The sequence below is a fragment of the Microtus ochrogaster genome, unplaced genomic scaffold (assembly GCF_000317375.1).
Source record: "Microtus ochrogaster isolate Prairie Vole_2 unplaced genomic scaffold, MicOch1.0 UNK25, whole genome shotgun sequence".
Classification (NCBI taxonomy): Eukaryota; Metazoa; Chordata; class Mammalia; order Rodentia; family Cricetidae; genus Microtus; species Microtus ochrogaster.
In genome coordinates, this window is record NW_004949123.1 from 439642 (window position 1) to 457222 (window position 17581).

Here is a 17581-nt window from a genome sequence, read left to right on the forward strand (position 1 = left end):
TGGAAAACAGAACTGGAACTCTACAAAGAAACATAATCCATGCAGACTTCTACGATGCCCCATCCATGCTTTCTACATGCCACTCTTAACTTACCAGAAAAGTACAACAGAGGAGGATTAAAAAAAAAATCAATATTGTGACCCCTTGAGTAAAAAGTAAACTGACAGTGATAATTCTACTGAGTTCATTCCTTTAAGAAAGGTGAAGTCAGAGTCACCAGAAAAATAAATCCATATTTAAACCCTCATTATGTTTAATGACTTGATGTCAGTTTCCTTCCAAGTAAAAATTAGTAGTTCCTATTTGAGAATACTTTACCACTCACTCCACTGTGGAAACTGATACCAGGCCATAGCTGGTAAGATATGGGTTTATAATATGGAATTAAAAGAAACTTACCCTTTCCCTCTGTGCAGCTCTGACTTCCAACCCAGTTTCTATAGAAACAGGAAGACAATGCCAGTACCAGAGTCTGGCAATTAGAACTCATCTTTTAGTTGCTGAGCAATAAAGTCATATCCAAAAGTCAGCTATAGGTTTTGTCAGTAGTTCCTAAAAAGAAACCCAGGAAGAAAAAAAAGATGTTTAACCAGTTACTGTACTTAAAAGGCTACCTTTAAACTTGGCAATTAAAAAAGTAAGGGGAGGAATCTAATACTGTTTTTTAAAAAGGTTTATGTATGTATGCACTTTAGTCATCCCAAAAGGAAAGCAAACAAACCAAGGGTGTCGTAAAACAAACAACCAACAACAAAATCCCTCATCTACTTAATTCTCCACTAAAAACCAATCTCTGAAAATAAATCATATATAATATCATAAATGTATCTATATCAAAAGCAGATTCCTAAAACTTTTGCGTGTCTGTACATGATGTTGGGGCTCAAACCCAGTGCCTCCCACATGCTAGGCAAGCACCTGACAAATTTTAATGTACCCATGAGTCACCTGCAGATCTCCACCCCATCAACAGGTCTGAGGTGAGGTGCTACAATTCTACATTTCTAACAATCTTCCAAAAGATACCAATGTAATGCTAGTGGGCTGTGACCAAACTCTGGCCAGCAGGGATCATAGAAGTTAAGCAATATACATATTGTACTGAACAACAATTATACTGATTTTTGTTTTCTTAAAAGGTCTGTATTTCTTTTTCTTTCTTCTTCTTTTGTTTTGTTTTGTTTTGTTTTGTTTTGTTTTGTTTTATGAGACAGGGTTTCTCTGTAGCTTTGGAGACTGTCCTGGAACTAGCTCTTGTAGACCAAGCTGGCCTCAAATTCAGAGATCCACCTGCCTCTACCTCCAGAGTGCTGGGATTAAAGGTGTGCGCCACCACCACCCAGCTTAAGATCTGTATTTTTTGAGTATGTATAAACTTAAGTCGCTAGAGCAGTGGCTCTCAACACTGGCAGGACAGTAGAATCACCTGCACACTTACAACAAAAGAAAAACAATTTCTGAGGCTTTGCAAAGACATTCTATCTACCCCAATTCAAATCAACCTGAGGAAGAACCTTAACTTTGGGAATTAAAATTCCCAAAATTCCCGAAGGGTTCTTACATATAATCAGGGCTGAGACACTTTAGAAAGCAGAAACAAGCTCAATTAAGGAGTAGTTTACTGGTATGTTTCTATAAACAAAGATATGATGGCCTATTCCAGCACCTGGGAGGTAGAGACACGAAGTGAGAAGTTCCAAGTCACTCTTGGCTATATGGAGAATTCTAGGCCAGTCTGGGCTACGAGGGACTTTGTCTAAAAACAAAAAATTTTACACTAAGCTATAAGATACACATCTTGGGAGACAAGTAAACTATTAATATTTGATTTGTACATACTAAAATGCAATTACATGGGATACTGATTTTTCAATATGCATTAAAATATGTAATAAAAATAGCACCTCTTCGTAAATTTTATAAGAGTTCTACTTTTAACATAGGTGTACTAACAGGTTCATCTATAAAAAGAAATCATTGAGTCCTTTTCTTGGGTAAAAAGGAAATTCACTAGTTACCTAAGAAATAATACAAGCTTTGCATAGATGACAGGCATTTAATGGAAAGATTTTTTTAAGGCTTTTTTTTTTTCTTTTTAAAGATAGTCTCATTACACATTCCTGGAAGGCCTGGAACTTGCTATGTAGACCAGGCTGGTGTCAAAAATAGAGATGAGATCCACCTGCCTCTGCCTGTGGAGCGCAAGGACAGAAGGCATGTGCTAACATGTCCAACTACACCCTTTAAATTTCAGAATGAATTTAGCTTGATACCATTAAAAAATTACAAATTTTGAAATACAGAAAGCGTATCTCAGAAACTACATATGAATACAATAAATTTTTCATGATAGTTTAATGAAACAGAGACCATCAAGCAGCAAATGATGATGATGTACTAGGAAGACCATTCTGAAAGCACAGGGTGGTCAACAGCTAGAAGCCGTAAAAAATAAACCTGAAAAATAAAATATCAAAGAAATAACACTTGTAGAACTATAAAGAAAACTAAGTGAAACTCAATGGTACACCATATATTTGAGCATGCAAGAAGCCTCTGTTCAATCACCACAAAATAAAATTTAAAACACTCTAAAGAGGACTATCAAGATGGCTCGGTGGGTAAAGGCACTTGCTTTTAAAGTCTGGTCTGGAAACTTGAATTCAGTCATAAGAATTCACATGTCCTCTCACCCTCACATGAACATACATATACATACCATACACACACACACACACATTCTTATGTAATGGGTTTCTGTGTTTATGTCTTCTGTGCACCATGTGCATGCCTTGTGACCAAGGCCAGAAGAGGGCAGCAGATCCTCTGGAACTGGAGCTGCCTTGTGGGTACCGGGAATGGAAGCTATGTCCTCTGGATCAACCAGTGCTCTTAACTACTGAGCTTTCTCTTCAGTCCCAATTTAGAAGCAAAAACAATTAACAACCAAAACACCAGTAAACAAACCCAAAAAGAATATAATCATAATCTCTATAGGTAATCTGAAATGCTAATTTCCCTTGGCCCATCAAAGCATGCGTGTGCATGCACAGGCACACATACTAAAATGCTTTCAATTTTTAAACTTCAGTCACATTCTTTTCATATTAATATCTGACTCAAGGATACCTCAATAAGTTTCTTGTTATGTTTCACTTAACCAAGATATATAACTTTTCCCAAGTACTCAGCCACTGGGCTAAATCCCCAATCCTTGTTGATAAGGCAAAATTAAATATTAAGGAAGGGCTACCTTGAAGAAATAAGAGATTAACTGCTACTTAATGACAAATGTTTCATTTTGAAACAGGGTCTTGCTATGTAATATTGAAGACCGGCCTTGAACTCTATCCTGCCTCCCAAGCACTGAGATTAGAGGCATGTGCCATAGTATTCAGCATTTAGGTAACAACTTTAAGTTAGAGTACTTAGTTTTGTCCTGTTTACTCCAACAATTTTGAGCTTATCTTCTAGACTCTTCTCAGCTCTGAAACAGAAGTTTTTGATCTATTTTATACTTCTTTCCAAATACTATATTTTTTCCTCATTCCTCAAACATGACCCTTGGTTTATACCTCAGCACTCTATGCTCTCAGTACAGTGTTATTCAACACACAGCCTACTGATCGGAGAACATAAGAGAATTATCTGAAGAACTTGTAAAGGAACAAAATTCCAGACTATGCTGGTCGCAACAAATCTCAAAGTAGATAGAATGGAGGAGCAAAGAACCTATTTTATAGACATAGCAGTATCATTTGCAATTAACTGCCTACACAATTTCTCAAGATAGGATTTACAGCTTCAATCCTATCTATGGCCTCCGTGAGCAGGGTGGGGAGGGGTGGGGAGAGTAGTGATGATCTTGAGAACCCTAGCCAGGACAAAGGCCTGGTTAGAATCCCTGGGTCCATATATCAGATTAGATAGAATGTAGAAAACTTAAACAAGGCAATGTATATACAGCACTCTGCAGAATGCTTAGCATGAAGTACTTGTATTTAGTAAGTAGTTGCTGTCAATAAGCTGCAACTGATGATCCATCTCCACTCCTGCCACCTCAAATTTGTTTGCTCTTTAGAATTTCCTATTTCATTTGACCCAATCATCATACTTCTTTTCCAGGAGTTAGTCTGTTTTGTCTTTTCCACTCAACAAGCTACTACATTCTTTTTTAAAAGATTTACTTATTTATTACATATACGTGTTCTGCTTGAATGTATGGTTGCAGGCCAGAAGAGGGCACCAGATCTCATTACAGATGGTTGTGAGCCACCATGTAGTTGCTGGGAATTGAACTCAGGACCTCTGGAAGAGCAGCCAGTGCTCTTAACCTCTGAGCCTGAGTCATCACTCCCTTTTTTTTAAGCTACTATATTCTTATTCATGTGTGACTGCCTCGATCATTCCATATCCTCTTTTCTTTTTTAGTTAAGCCTTTCCTACCCATCCCAGCTTCAGAAACTTATTCATATTCTTATATCCATTATCACCCACAAAAAAATTAAAAAGAAAAATCCTTAGCAATTGAACTGTTACATCTTTCCTATTATCTTAAACACTACTAAACTTTCCCCTGGTGGCTGACATCTCTTTATACCTAGTTCCTTAGTGAATAAACTGTTACTTTATTCACTATCTGATACTTTCTTAATTGTCTACCCTCAGACTCTTGGTTCCAAGTATATAGTCAATATTCACACTTTTGAAAACTTCAACTGGAAGATGAATACTACAGTCACTAGAGTTGAAGAATAGCAAGTCCTTTAAGCTAAAAACTTTTTTTTTTCCTTTGCTGCCAAGCTGAACTTGTTTGAGGTTAGAAGTAATTTGTCAAAAAAAAAAAAAAAAAAAAAAAAAAGAAGTAATTTGTCATTCAATAAGTCCCTGTTAAGAATTTAAAACCAGCGGGCTGTTGAGAAGAGCACCTCTTCCAGAGGACCAGATTTCAATTCCCAGCCCCCACATGGCAGCTCTCAACTGTCTGTAACTCCAGTTCTAGGGATCTGGCATCCTCACACAGACACACATGCAAGCAAAAACACCAATGCACATAAAATAAAATAAAAAAATTTTAAAAAGAATTTAAACTAGATCCAAGTTATTAATAAGATGCTGTGAAGCCGGATGTAGTGTCGTGTGCCTGTATTGTTAGCACTTAGAGAAGCAGAGGCAGGAAGACCTTGAGTTTAGACCAGTCTGGGCTTCATAAGCAAGAAGACTGTCTCAAAAAAAGCCTAAGTAAACAACAAGCTTGTAACCAACTGATTTAAGTTATGAAAATGTCAATTTATAAAATCTGGTTGTTTTGCTTTTGGCAATACTTATTTTGAATACTTATTTTCAATTTTAACCATCAAGGCTAAGTTTTTAAAAATGAACTCAAATTAATTCAGAGGTGTCCTAGAACAATATGCCACATCTAGATTATTCTAAAGATACTGGAAAACCATACAAATAAATCCAAAGAGCACTTCTACATTTTAAAATCAGAACATTCCATCAATTAACTTTTAGTGAAGATAAGAATAATTTCATGAATACCATGGTTTCAACAGTGTTATACTGTGCGCCTTCCCATTTTGCATATGGTTTTATATAATACATTAAAAAATGCTGACCTGAAACTTTTCCCTCATTCTTGAGATGGAAGTCTGAGATTACAAAAAGCTAATCATGTAGAAATGCATAAGCAAAGCAACAGTCTTCCTAAATATCCAGTTATTTATAATATTTGACTACTAATTGATAGACTACTTAAAAGACTAGAAAGAGAAAATATAATGAAAACTGGACTCTCCAACAGGTATAAACAGTTAAGATATGCAATGAGAGCTCAATTACCAAAGCCTAAAGTAAACCACCTCAAAAGCACATTTGGGCTAAAAACAATTGTAAAAAACACACCAACAACCTGAAAAGGCCCAGTTTTCTCATTTTTGTCCTTCTCACACTTATCAATGTTTCTATCAGATATTTAAGCTGTGTTGCTAAACCATCTATGGATCCCAAATAAACCTACGGGGGAAAGTAAGCCAGTACAGACTAGCTACTATAATTAGCAGATTCCCTAAGTCTTATGAAAGAAGTTATGAACAATTCTATTCAAAATTTCTGATCCTATCTAAAGCAAGTAATATACAAAGTGAGCTGTTCTTGCCCACATTTGATTAATGTGCATAGAGGACCCTCAGGCTACTAGGGTTTGGGCTAAGTCAGACTTCACTGCCTGTTCATTTCCTTCAAGCTGCACTTGCTTCAATTTCATAATTTCTTTGAGGGACAAGGGAAAAAAAATACAAAACCATTTTGGAGAAAATACCTGTAATTCCCAATTAAAAAAATATCCTTGAGTGTTCTGATAGCTGTAAGTCCTCTTGCAACATTAATCACAATAAAAGGTAAACTCCAAGGTTAATAGCAAACGTCAAAACTTTAAGACACAAAGGCTCAAGTCCATAATCAACATGTTAACAGTTTATCTCCCATGTTAAAATATTTCAGATGATTTTTTAAAAATATACTCAAAAATGAAATACAACATAATTATCAAGAACAAAGTTGCCGAATTTCATAAACACGTAAGTGCAGGGAAGACAGCTATTAGCAGCAGCAGTGTCTAGAGACTTCCAAGCAGAGAAACATTACCGAAGCATCAAGTGCCCTCACCCTAGGAATTATCATTTTGACCTCTAAAAAACCCTCTTACCTGTTTACAAGTTTATACGGCTGTTTACCACTGGAACACCACCTTGCAGAGTATAACCGTGGCATCCTTGGTTGATAATCACCTGTTGCCTAGCAATCATCATCCCGCATGGAGACAAGACAGCACTAGGGCTCTTCCATCCGAGGTTAAAATTCAAAACAAGCCCAAACAAGCCTGCATGTCAAGGTGGTCTTCGTCTGCAACTAGTTAAGTTTACAACTGGCAAACAACCATGGTGTCTGAAGCCAAAGGTGCAGAATTGCTGGCTTCCTCTTGAACTCCAGCGTTGTCACTGTGCACTGAAGTATTCTGCTGCAAACAGGGAAGTTTTTTCTCCTGTACTGGAAACAGGCTTCCAAAACTCAAGAGCCCCTGTACAGGACAATGCAGGAACTAAAGGCAAATACTTTCTCCTCCTTAAGGATGCCTCCATTTTTTTCCTCACAATCTGTACTACCAACCGGAGTGACTGGGCCTGAGTGTGCGTTCGTACCTATGAAACCGTCACGATGCATGCACATCCAAGGCATGTGGAACCACAGGTCAAATAAGGCACAGATACCAAGTAACGGTTCTAATTACAAACGCTAGCTCTCAGGAACTCTTCATCCATTCAGAACTAAACCCATCACTGCATAACTCTGGTAAGAAGCCCCTGGAGATGGAGGAGCTCCTCAAATGTGTCAGGAAAGGCTTTATTAACACCATCATTAACATTTAAAAAGCAACCGGAGCATTTCTCCTTCTTTTGGCAATTTGGTGCAAATGTTAAAAGTGCAAGATAATGCAATTTCAAACTTTTCTTCAAATTAAAAAATGAAACTAAAGCCAAACGTGATGGGTGAACAAAATAAATCAAAACTTAAATTTCAGGAACTCCGGCTCTTCAAACCAGCAAAGCCCCCGACTCGTGCACTTTGGTGAGGCTTAGAGTGCTTGCCCCGGCTTCTTGCACGCCAGCAAACAGCAACCTCATCGTGTTGAGGACCGAGAAGCAAAGGATCCCCTTCACTGCAAACAAAGGGGGTCACTGTAACACTATGATCCTTCAGAATTGACACACCGTGATAGTCAAAATGAAATTGATGGTCTCCCTGCTTCTTGCTCAAGACATACAAGATCTGAGCAGCAGCAAGTACCCGCTCCGCTGCAAACAAAGGGGTCAAGGTTTGCCGTCAATTCACTTCCAGGCAGAAAAACATTTTCCTCAAAAGAAACAATTTATTTAGAATAAAACAAAAGCAGCTCAACTGTGAGCCCATGTTTGAGTGACAGCTACTTTTAAGCTGTGTGAGCCATAAAAAGGGTTTTTCTTTACTTTTCCAGAAATCTTGTGTACACAGCACAAAGCAAAGAGGTCATTTTTCCACTTAAAACACCGGCATTGGCATCACAATAGCAGATACACAATGTTAAGCTGCCATTTTAGTAAAATGCACAAAATACTAAACAGATTAGCTTTCTTCCATCAGAGGCCCATGTAAACTCCACATAAGCCACAACTTTTCTTCAAAAAGGTCCATTAGAGCTTTGAATTCCGTATCTTCATCCGCTGTTCACCAGTTTTGCTTGCGGGAGGGGGAAAAAAAGGTTATTCAGTACAAACGTTTACAGTATTAAAAATATATATATTTCCCCTATGCCATTATAGATGAACATAGTATTTAACAAGACCTTCCTGGATAGTCCACTTTAACTTCAAAAAGCACCAATAATATCCACTGGCACAAACCTTGAAATGAATTTACTATATGAATACACAAATAACAAGTAGAACAATAGAATTTGATTTGTACTCTTTTAAGACTGTCATCAAGGATTTTAGAACTGGAAATATCCTTTATCCTCAAATAACTGACTAAGCACATGGCCACATGTTCAGGAAAAAGCAAATTTATGACCAACTCATAATTAACCAACATCTGCTCTAAATGTAACTTTAAAAGTGTAACAATAGACAGATGGAGTTTAGACAAACCTTCTACCCCTCTATGTCTATTTTGTAACTTATATGGAGATAGACTACTCCATAACTGCAGAAAGGGATAGAAGCTACAGAGCCATTGACAAACCACCTTTATCTCTGCCACCAAGGGCAGTAGTGTTAAGAATGCACACACACAGTTTACTAGAACACTTCAGGACTCATACTTTTCAATTATGTTCAAATTATACACAGAAGAACTCCTCATCAACACCTGAAGTCATTTCCCACCATAAGAATATCACTCTAACAGGGCTTACTCTGGCTTTTATTCTCATACCTTACTCCTATTTCAAAAATCAGACTTTGTGGCAAACACAGGGGGAAAAAAAATGCAGAAATTGCCTCCATTTTTCCCCACACAAGTCATTAAGGCCCTCTTTCATAAAAGACCTCATTTACTACAGAAGTTTTGGTAAATGGTTCTTATATGGATACAAACTACAGTTCAAGTTGTACTGCAAAATGAGCAATTTTACTAAGAAAAAAGCTACCTTAATTAAAAAAAAAGAAAGAAAAAGTAGTCAGTGAACATAGTTTAAAATAAATCTGGAAATCTGACTCTGAAAAAACAACTCTTACTGCTTTGCATCAAATGATCTAGGTGAGTCAGCCACAAAGAGCGACTCTAACCTTCAAAATAATAACAAAAGCTTATGTAAGCCAGAGGATGTACATTTTAAGAGGTTAATTCTAAAAAGAAACTCATCTTCAGTTTGGTAGTGTACAAAGTACACATTAGAAATTTAGGTTTCTGTATGAAAAATTCTTTACAGGAGGAATCCCTATTACAACCAGCAAAACAATACCCCACAATTAAGTAGAACCATTTGCTAGAAGCTGAGTGATTGCTTAAGTTTCCATACACTTTGAAGCTGTGATCATTAAGTCTTATCTTATTTTTACCAGTATATTTAATACATAAATAGCATACTTAAGAAATTTTCTTTCTATTCATTTTAATACTTTCTGGAAAGAAAAAAAAAAGTTAAAGTACTAAAGTTATTAAAAAGAAAAAAAAAGGGCTGTTAAAAGAAGTATTCAGAGAGGCCAGAATAGGGCACTGGATCCCTTGGACTAGGTGCTGGGAACCAAATCTGGGTCCTCTGGAAGAGCAGCCAGCATGTGGTATAAGACATACATGCAGGCAAAACAGCCATATGCATAAAATATTTTAAAAATTTTTAAAAGAATATCCAATATGGGATTCTGACCCAGCTAATGAGATCTAGAAACAGTTTTAGACTGCTTTCAATCAAATTCTGAAGGTTTAAGTGTCCAATTGACAGATATTATGAACCTGCACAGGAGTGGGCAACACAAATAAGATGATGGCACTTTGTAGGTAAGCACCCAACTAATTTACATAATACATATATTTGGAAATGGCAGCAAGCCACTGTTTCAAAAACACTGAAGCACTACTTGATTAGATCTAACAAAATGTAGCAGTGTCAGATAAGGGTTCAAACATGGAGCAAAAACCAATATTCTTCAATATGCTATTAACCAACAATGTTCCTAAAAAAGGAAAATCATCACAACACATTTGATTAATAGTAAAATTAGATGTCACAGACTTCACTCTCTAACAGCAAAATCATTTGCCCAACTATCTAACAACAACAAAATACTAAAAGGTGAATGGCTAGTGAAATTACTTAAACTGGAAAAATCTATCTACCTAACTAAAAACTATACTTAAACTCCATGTGCACAGACTACACTTTCATCAGCTTCTGAGTAGACATCTATATCACACCACTATTGGTTTTGGAAACAAAAGACAATAAAAGTCTTAGTTGTAGATTTCAGGTATTTTTTCTACAGACACACCAAGGTCCTTTGTGCTCATAAGCCTAGTACATTCTTTTTCTCAAAAGCCTCCAAATTAAAATAAAAATTATAAATACATAGTGAAAAATGAAAGTATGATGTAGTAGGTAATGGGAATATCAGATATGAATTACACACCTGTCACAATGAAAAATAAAAATTATATAACATTTCTCTGGGTTATTATTGATGCTATTTCAAATCTACCAGCTTTGATAACAAAAAGAAAACATTTGGGCTCTGCAAGGCTTTGAGTAGGTCACTTTAACAAAATAGAAAAAAAAGACCATGATTCAAAAACACAAGTTCCTAATCATAACTAAATACTGGACTCTACCTGAAGTCCTCAGTACTTAAACTGAGAAAGAAAATCATATTTAATAATGGTCTTAGATATCACAAGTAGCGGCAAGAGGAGCACATAAAACAAACATAAAATACTATTGTAAATTAACTGAAGCCCTTATTAAGAACCAGATGTCATATTATCCTCAGCTTTTTATTTTGGGTGAGAGGATTTGTGGGGGAAAGGGAGCTTTGTGCAAGTAAGTTAAATTATTTTAATTACAGGTACTGGGAAAATAAAAAAAAAAGATTTTCTAACACTGACACTTCAAACCTCTACAGTTAGACAGCAGTCAAAATATTAAACATTAAATTTCAAAGATATTCAAAACACTGTCAATAATGCAATGCCGCTACTCCTGTTTAAATATGAATATAAAAATTTAAGGAATTTTCTTCAAATATATCAAGGGCATTTTACAATAACCTTTTTTTAAAAAGTGTAATTTAGATGTCTGATTAATGTCCACAAAGGGAAATAAAAAGGATTACATATAAGCCTGCAGACAAATCTATTACTGAAATTTCTTAAATGGATACAAAAAAACCCCTTCATTTTTGATTTAAATATACACAATTAGATTTGCTACACCTCTCAAAGGCAACAAAAAACACCACTGTGCACCTAACTTACCAAAAAAATTCTCATTTTAAAAGCACTTACTCATTTCTTGCAGACCATCTTAAGATATAAATGGTTTGTAACACAAGTCTCAGCTTTGACCAGTTACTGTTACAAACACAGGATACAAAACTCAAAAACTAATGATATAAATGTTAAAGCAAACTTTCTGGGAATAAACTATTTAAAGAAAAATACTCCAATACCTGATTAAAATGAACTTTGCAATACCTGATCAATGCTTCTAGTATAGGAATTATCTACATACCAACCAAACTATTTTTTTCAGTACAGAAGACTCTTTTCTCCAAATTATGATTCTAAAACTTGTGGGTTTTATCATTTTGAGGATTTTTTTTTAAACTCAAGACTGAGGAAGAAAAAAAAATCTGAAAACAAAAATAATCCTAATTAAAGCAAATCCATCTTCTTTCTACCTTCAGGGCCCTTTCACTCAAAATAATAGCTAAACTGCCCCAATATCTATTTTAAAGAGGTTTACAAAAATATAGATATAAAAAAACCAACTAAACTAATTGAAAGAAATTTATCTGATGCTGTATCCCATTACATATCACAAAACAAGGAACCATGTCAAAGTAGTAAATACAAGTTACACATGGACTTTAGGACGCACCACGGACAATGATCATGACCAGGTAATCTTCTTCAGATTTGGCCAGTGCCTTGGCAGGGGAATCCAGGAACTGCTGAGAGAACTCACAAGGTGGGAAGGCATGAAGAACCCCCGTGTTTTCCTTGTCTTTGTTGCCTCCCACAGGGAGGCTGATCACCCCAGCTGCCTGCTTTTGCTTTAAATAGGACACAAGGTTCCTAAGTGGCCTCTGAGTAGAGGTGGCAGTGTCTGACGTGGCTGAGGAAGAGGAGGACCGGCTGTCAGAACTTCCAGGTACAGCCAGAAGTATGGCATAACCATTCGGCCCTGCCACTTTGATGCGACGAGTTACTTCATCCAACTTGGGCTGGTCCAAACGGAGACGCTGAGTGATCTTGAGCTGGGCTACTTTGCCTCCAGTTGAACCCTCCACAAGCAGACTGCTAGCAACTTGGAGGTCACCCTGCAATAGATGCATGTTGGAAGGGAAGTTGCTGTTCTTCAGTAGAAGCATGCCTTGCCAAGCCAAACATAGTTTGGGAGAGGATGCTGCCACAGGAGCTGTCCCTCCATCCTGTTTCTGGGAAGGAGGTTTCTGCTTTGATGAAGAAGTGCCGGTACTGGGTGCATTGCCATCAGACCGTTCTTCTTTCTTCAGAGGGTTTTTTCCCTCTGTGGGAGCAGCTGTCCGGTGCTTTCTATCCCTTTCAGCTGATGCAGAGTTTTTACGGTCTCGCTTCTCACTCTGGCTCTTCTCCAAACTGCCCCGTCTATCTCTGACTGGAGAAGGCCTTTCCAAAAGAAGAAGACGGGATGATCGATCATTGTCACTATTGTAGCGATCTCTGTTACTGCTCAGTTCTGGACTTCGGTCAGGAGAAGGAGTGCAGTGACGTTTTCGTGGCCGGTCACTCTCAGGTGATCTATCTAGATGCCGTCCTCCACTTTCCTCAGGCAGCCTCCGCTTCCTCGGCTGGTCCCTGCTACTGGGCAAATCCCGATCACCTCTGTCCCGGTCCAATGACCAGCCATCCCTCCTTCGATCCAAGCTATCCAGGGGCTCATAAGCAGTCACAGCACTAGCTGCAGCACGAGCACTGCGTTCTCGAACTGGTGGTGGGGGTGGCACCCAATCAGAATCAGTATAAAGGTCCCTATCACGATCTCTGTATAGTAAGGGTGGTGTCCTATCCCGAGCACTCCTCAAAGGGTCAGGTGCTCGATGTCCAAAAGTATCTGTCACTAGTTCATAATGAGTCAAGGGCAGAGGCTGAAGATACTGCTGCTGGTAACGGTGCTCTGTGTCTGCAAAGTCTACTCTAAGGCGACGATCTGGGCCACCAAGTGGGAATCCACGCATATGGGTCCAGGCAGCATGAGCTGCATCCAAGCTTTCATACTGTATATAGGCCCAACTATCACCTTTTCGGTAGTCTATGGTTCGTATGGTGCCAAATCGATCAAATTCTCGTGCCAGGGCAGCAAGAGGCACCCAAGGTCCCAGGCCACCCACCCAAAGTCGGGTAGTGGGTGTAGCTTTACCATAACCAATCTTGATTGGATTCCGAATTATAATTTTGCCAGACATTGCTAGTTTAGCCCTGTGAGACATGTCTAGATTCTCAAATTTAAGAAAACCATAGGTACTGGTCTGGCCCCGAGAAGGCCTCTTAATGTCCACTTCTGTGATGACTCCGAAACGATCAAAAGCCCTTCTTAGATCATTTTCTGTCACAGTGATGTCTAAGTTGCCCAGGAAAAGCGTCCGGTTGGCACGCTGATCGTCCTCGGGTGAGATCTCATCCACTTCTCGGAAAGGAGCGGCCCCCGCTCCAGCTCCCACCCTGGGCTCCAGACTGTACGCTGGGCGCACTCGGTCATAGAATGGGTAGTCTCGTTCTCTTTCCAGCTCTCGGGGCAATGGGGGTGGGGGTGGAGGGGGCAGACGGCCAAGAGCCAACTGCTGCAACCGGTAGTCTCTGTATCCCAGCGCGGCCCCGCCAGGGGAAAGTGACCTCTGACCGCCGCCTCCTCCAGGGGCGTGCCGGTGGCTCCCCACGGAGCTTCCCACCACGCTGGACGACGGCGGGTAGGGATCTTTGTCTAACGGGGAGCGGCTGCGGCGCCGGCTCACGTACACGGCTTCTATCTTCAGAGGCCGGTCGTAGAGCACCAGGCGGCCGCGGGCATGCTTGGCCGCCCTCGCGTCCTCGGGCCTCCGGAAGTTCACAAAGGCCACCCGCTCATCCCCGCTGCCAGAACCCGAGAGGTGGCTGATCTTGACACTTACGTCCCCGAAGCGCTTGAACTCGTGGAACAGCCCGTCCTCCACCGCCTCGTCGCTCAGCTGCGACCCCAGCTCGCTGATCTTCAGCGTCTTGTACTCCACGCCGTCCCCGCCGCCGGGCGCGGAGGAGGCGGCCCCGGAGGAACGTGACTCCCCGCCTCCACCCCGGGAGCTGCTGCGCGACTCGCCCCCGCCGGAGGAATTTTTGGTGCTGGGGGAGCTGTAACTGTGCAAGCGGCTGCTGGAGCTACCCCCGCCAGTGTCATACTCGCGGCTGCCGCCTCGGCTGCTGGACTTGTCCAGGTGGAGGCTCCGCCGCGACCCGCCGCCGTCCGCCTTCCCGCTGCTGCTCCCATTGCTGCCGCCAGAGCCCCCTAACTTCTTGCTCCGTTCTCCGCGAGAACTGGAGTCCTCGCCGCCGCGGGAGCGCTTGGGCTTGACCGGCGAGCGCTCCTTCCCTTTCATGGTGGAGGGTCGCCGGAGGTCGTCTCTGCGGAGCTGACTAACCCGCCACCCCGCGCTCGTTTCACACAGCGGACTCGCACGCCGCCATCTTGGACTCCGCCGCGGCAAAGGCTCCCGCCCCGCAGACCTCATTGGTCCATTAACTCACTCGTCAGCCTTCTCATTGGAAAAACTATTTGTCCGTCTTTACATCTCCCCGCGCTCCGGGAAGGCGCCCGCCTCGACGCTGTTATTGGGTTCCCAACGCCCAAGTCGGAGTACCTCATTGGTTATATTCGTTGTCTATCTTAACGGTTCCTCGCGCCAGGCCGTGGCTCCGCCCCTCGCACTTCATGGTCACCTGACCCAAAGCCTGGAGGCGTTGATTGGACCGAAAGTCTGCCCTGTAACGGTACTTCTAGCACGGCGAACGCAGCGAGCCCACCTTCTCTTCCCTCTCATTGGCTTGCGACCACGTCCTTTAAGCCACTACTCGGGAAGTCTGGACATCAGTCCTGGCGTTTTGGGGGGCTTTTTTTTGTTGTTTTTTTTTCCCTGAGAACTTGGCTCTCCCCAATCTCGCGAGAGACAAAAGAGCTCCCTCGCTCCTTCTCTCGCTCTCTTGCGACCCCAGTCTTCCAACTTCTCCGGCGGCTGAAGGAAGTTTAAATCTGATTGGCTGTTGGGGAGGGCCCCGATAGGGTAGAAGCGCTGTCCATCACTTACTTAAAGGAGCCGGCCCGTGAACTGCGGCGTCTGAAGGTGAAAGCCCAGAACACGCGCTTGCTGTGCGACGTCAGTGGGCTGTCGCGAGATGGTGACAGGGCGTCAGGCCCGCCTCCCCGCGCTTTCGGCGTTCTCTTGAACACTGCTTAGGGTCCCACGGCGTACTCGGCTGTGCTTCGATCGGTCCTTCGAGTCTGGAACTTGCGGGCTCCGCTCGGTCCTGTCCGGGCGGGCCAATGGGCTCGGCGGCCCCTCCGGTTGCTGGCCCTCGATCCCCTTAGGCGGCGATCCCGGGAAGTCCAGCCGACACCATCTTAGTCAGCAGCCTGAAAAAGCCCCACCCCCGTGCGCGAGCAAGCGCCTGCCCGGGTCTGTGCAGCTGGCTGGGGCGGTGAGTTCAGGGTTCACTGAGCCTCTGGTCACGCTGACGCCCTGGGGCGGTACCGAGTCACTGCCCGCCCGCGGACATAGGAAACGGCTCGGCTGAGACCTGGCCGCTCTCTTGTGGCCGCCCGAGGGCTCTCGGTGACCTGTGCTCACAGCAGCCAGGCCTACCGCTGACCTGCAGGGCGGGCCACTGCAGACCTTCCCTGGCGTCTGTTTGAGGTTGTGAATCCTTATATGGTTTGCAATTACAAAAGAGACCTGGAACGTAATGTAGCTGTGCTTAGCTTTAATATGTAATGCTTCTTGTGTGTGGGGGGGGGCAGCCATAATAAGCTAAATATGGACAGGTCACCCAAAGGAAGTTCTTTGCCAGGGTAGAACTTGGCCATTGATAAATTTAATAAGAGGCGGGGTCTCAGTAGTTTACCCTGAGGCAATGCCTGACTGCTGGAGGAACCACAAGCTGAGATTACCCGACCCCCCCCCCCTCCCCTAAGAACAGACCATTCAAAGGAAATGCCTGGCATTCCAACCGTTGTCTATAGGATCACCTGTCAGCGCACGTTCACCAGGACACCCTAGACAGATGTCAGCCAATCAGAGGTCCTGGACCTCAGAAACCCCTCACCCCCACCGTAACTACTATAAAAACCCAGTTCTAATTGAGCTCGAGGCCCTCTGGATATTCCAATACGTTGGACATGCAGAGAGACCAAGTTTGCAAACTTGATTAAAATAAAGGCTCTTTGCTTTTACATATGGGACTCCGTCTCCTTTGTTGGCTTTTGTGGGGACCCAGCAGATTTGGGCATAACATTTGGGGGCCGTCTGGGGGAGACTACCACCCGTAGAGCCTTGTTTTAACAATTGTTTTGATTTTTGAGACTGTTTCCCTGTGTAGCCCTACCTGTCCTGCCTCGCAGATTTGGGCATATCACTTCTCACCGTCCGGAAGCATTACATTTTCTCTGATTTCTTGTACCTCAACCCTCCGATTAATTCATATTAGAATCCAGTAACATGACCACCCTGCTGCTTTCCTAGATTCACCTCCTTTGAGCCTTTTAATCCACTTCTAAATTCAACTCCCTGACCCCATTTACCTTTATCACCTTGGTTTAGAGGGTAGTCTGTTCCACTGGAAGTAGGCTTCCTGCAGTCTCCCCAAGAATGTACCTAGGAGAGATTGGGAAGATTTCGGTATTCACATCTTAGAAGAATCTGGAAGTAGAGGATGTGTTTTAAAAGTTTCAAGGTAACAATAATGCCCCCCGCCCCACCAAATACAAACTGAAATCTAAGCTTTTAAACCTCTTGAAAATTAGATACAGCAAATTGGTTAGCCCTATTTCAACCATTTTGGTTTTTTTTTTTTTTTTTTTTTTGGCATACCATCATGAAATTGGCGAATATTCGGACCAAAATCTCTCGATCACATCGAAGGGATTTGAAAGAAGCCCAATATGTAAACTATAAATCCCCAAATGTCATAATGCATAGACATACTTGTATTAAAAACAGCTGTTGTGGGGCATTGTGGAATAGCTGTAATCCTAGTTCATTAGCCTGAGCAATTAAGTAAGATTCTGCCTCAAAACCACTCACACACCAAAGAAGTCTAGAG

The 17581-nt window shown here is 41.7% G+C and overlaps 1 protein-coding gene across 1 annotated transcript; it reads right to left on the reverse strand.

Moving 5' to 3' along the window:
- Positions 1-7919: 7919 nt before the first annotated feature.
- Positions 7920-16318, reverse strand: Rbm15 (RNA binding motif protein 15). The gene is made up of 2 exons (XM_005367840.3): positions 12135-16318; positions 7920-8278 (listed from the first exon to the last, which is right to left on the reverse strand). The coding sequence occupies exons 1-2, from the start codon at positions 14995-14997 to the stop codon at positions 8256-8258; spliced, it is 2886 nt and encodes a 961-aa protein (XP_005367897.1). The 5' UTR covers positions 14998-16318; the 3' UTR covers positions 7920-8255.
- Positions 16319-17581: the final 1263 nt, after the last annotated feature.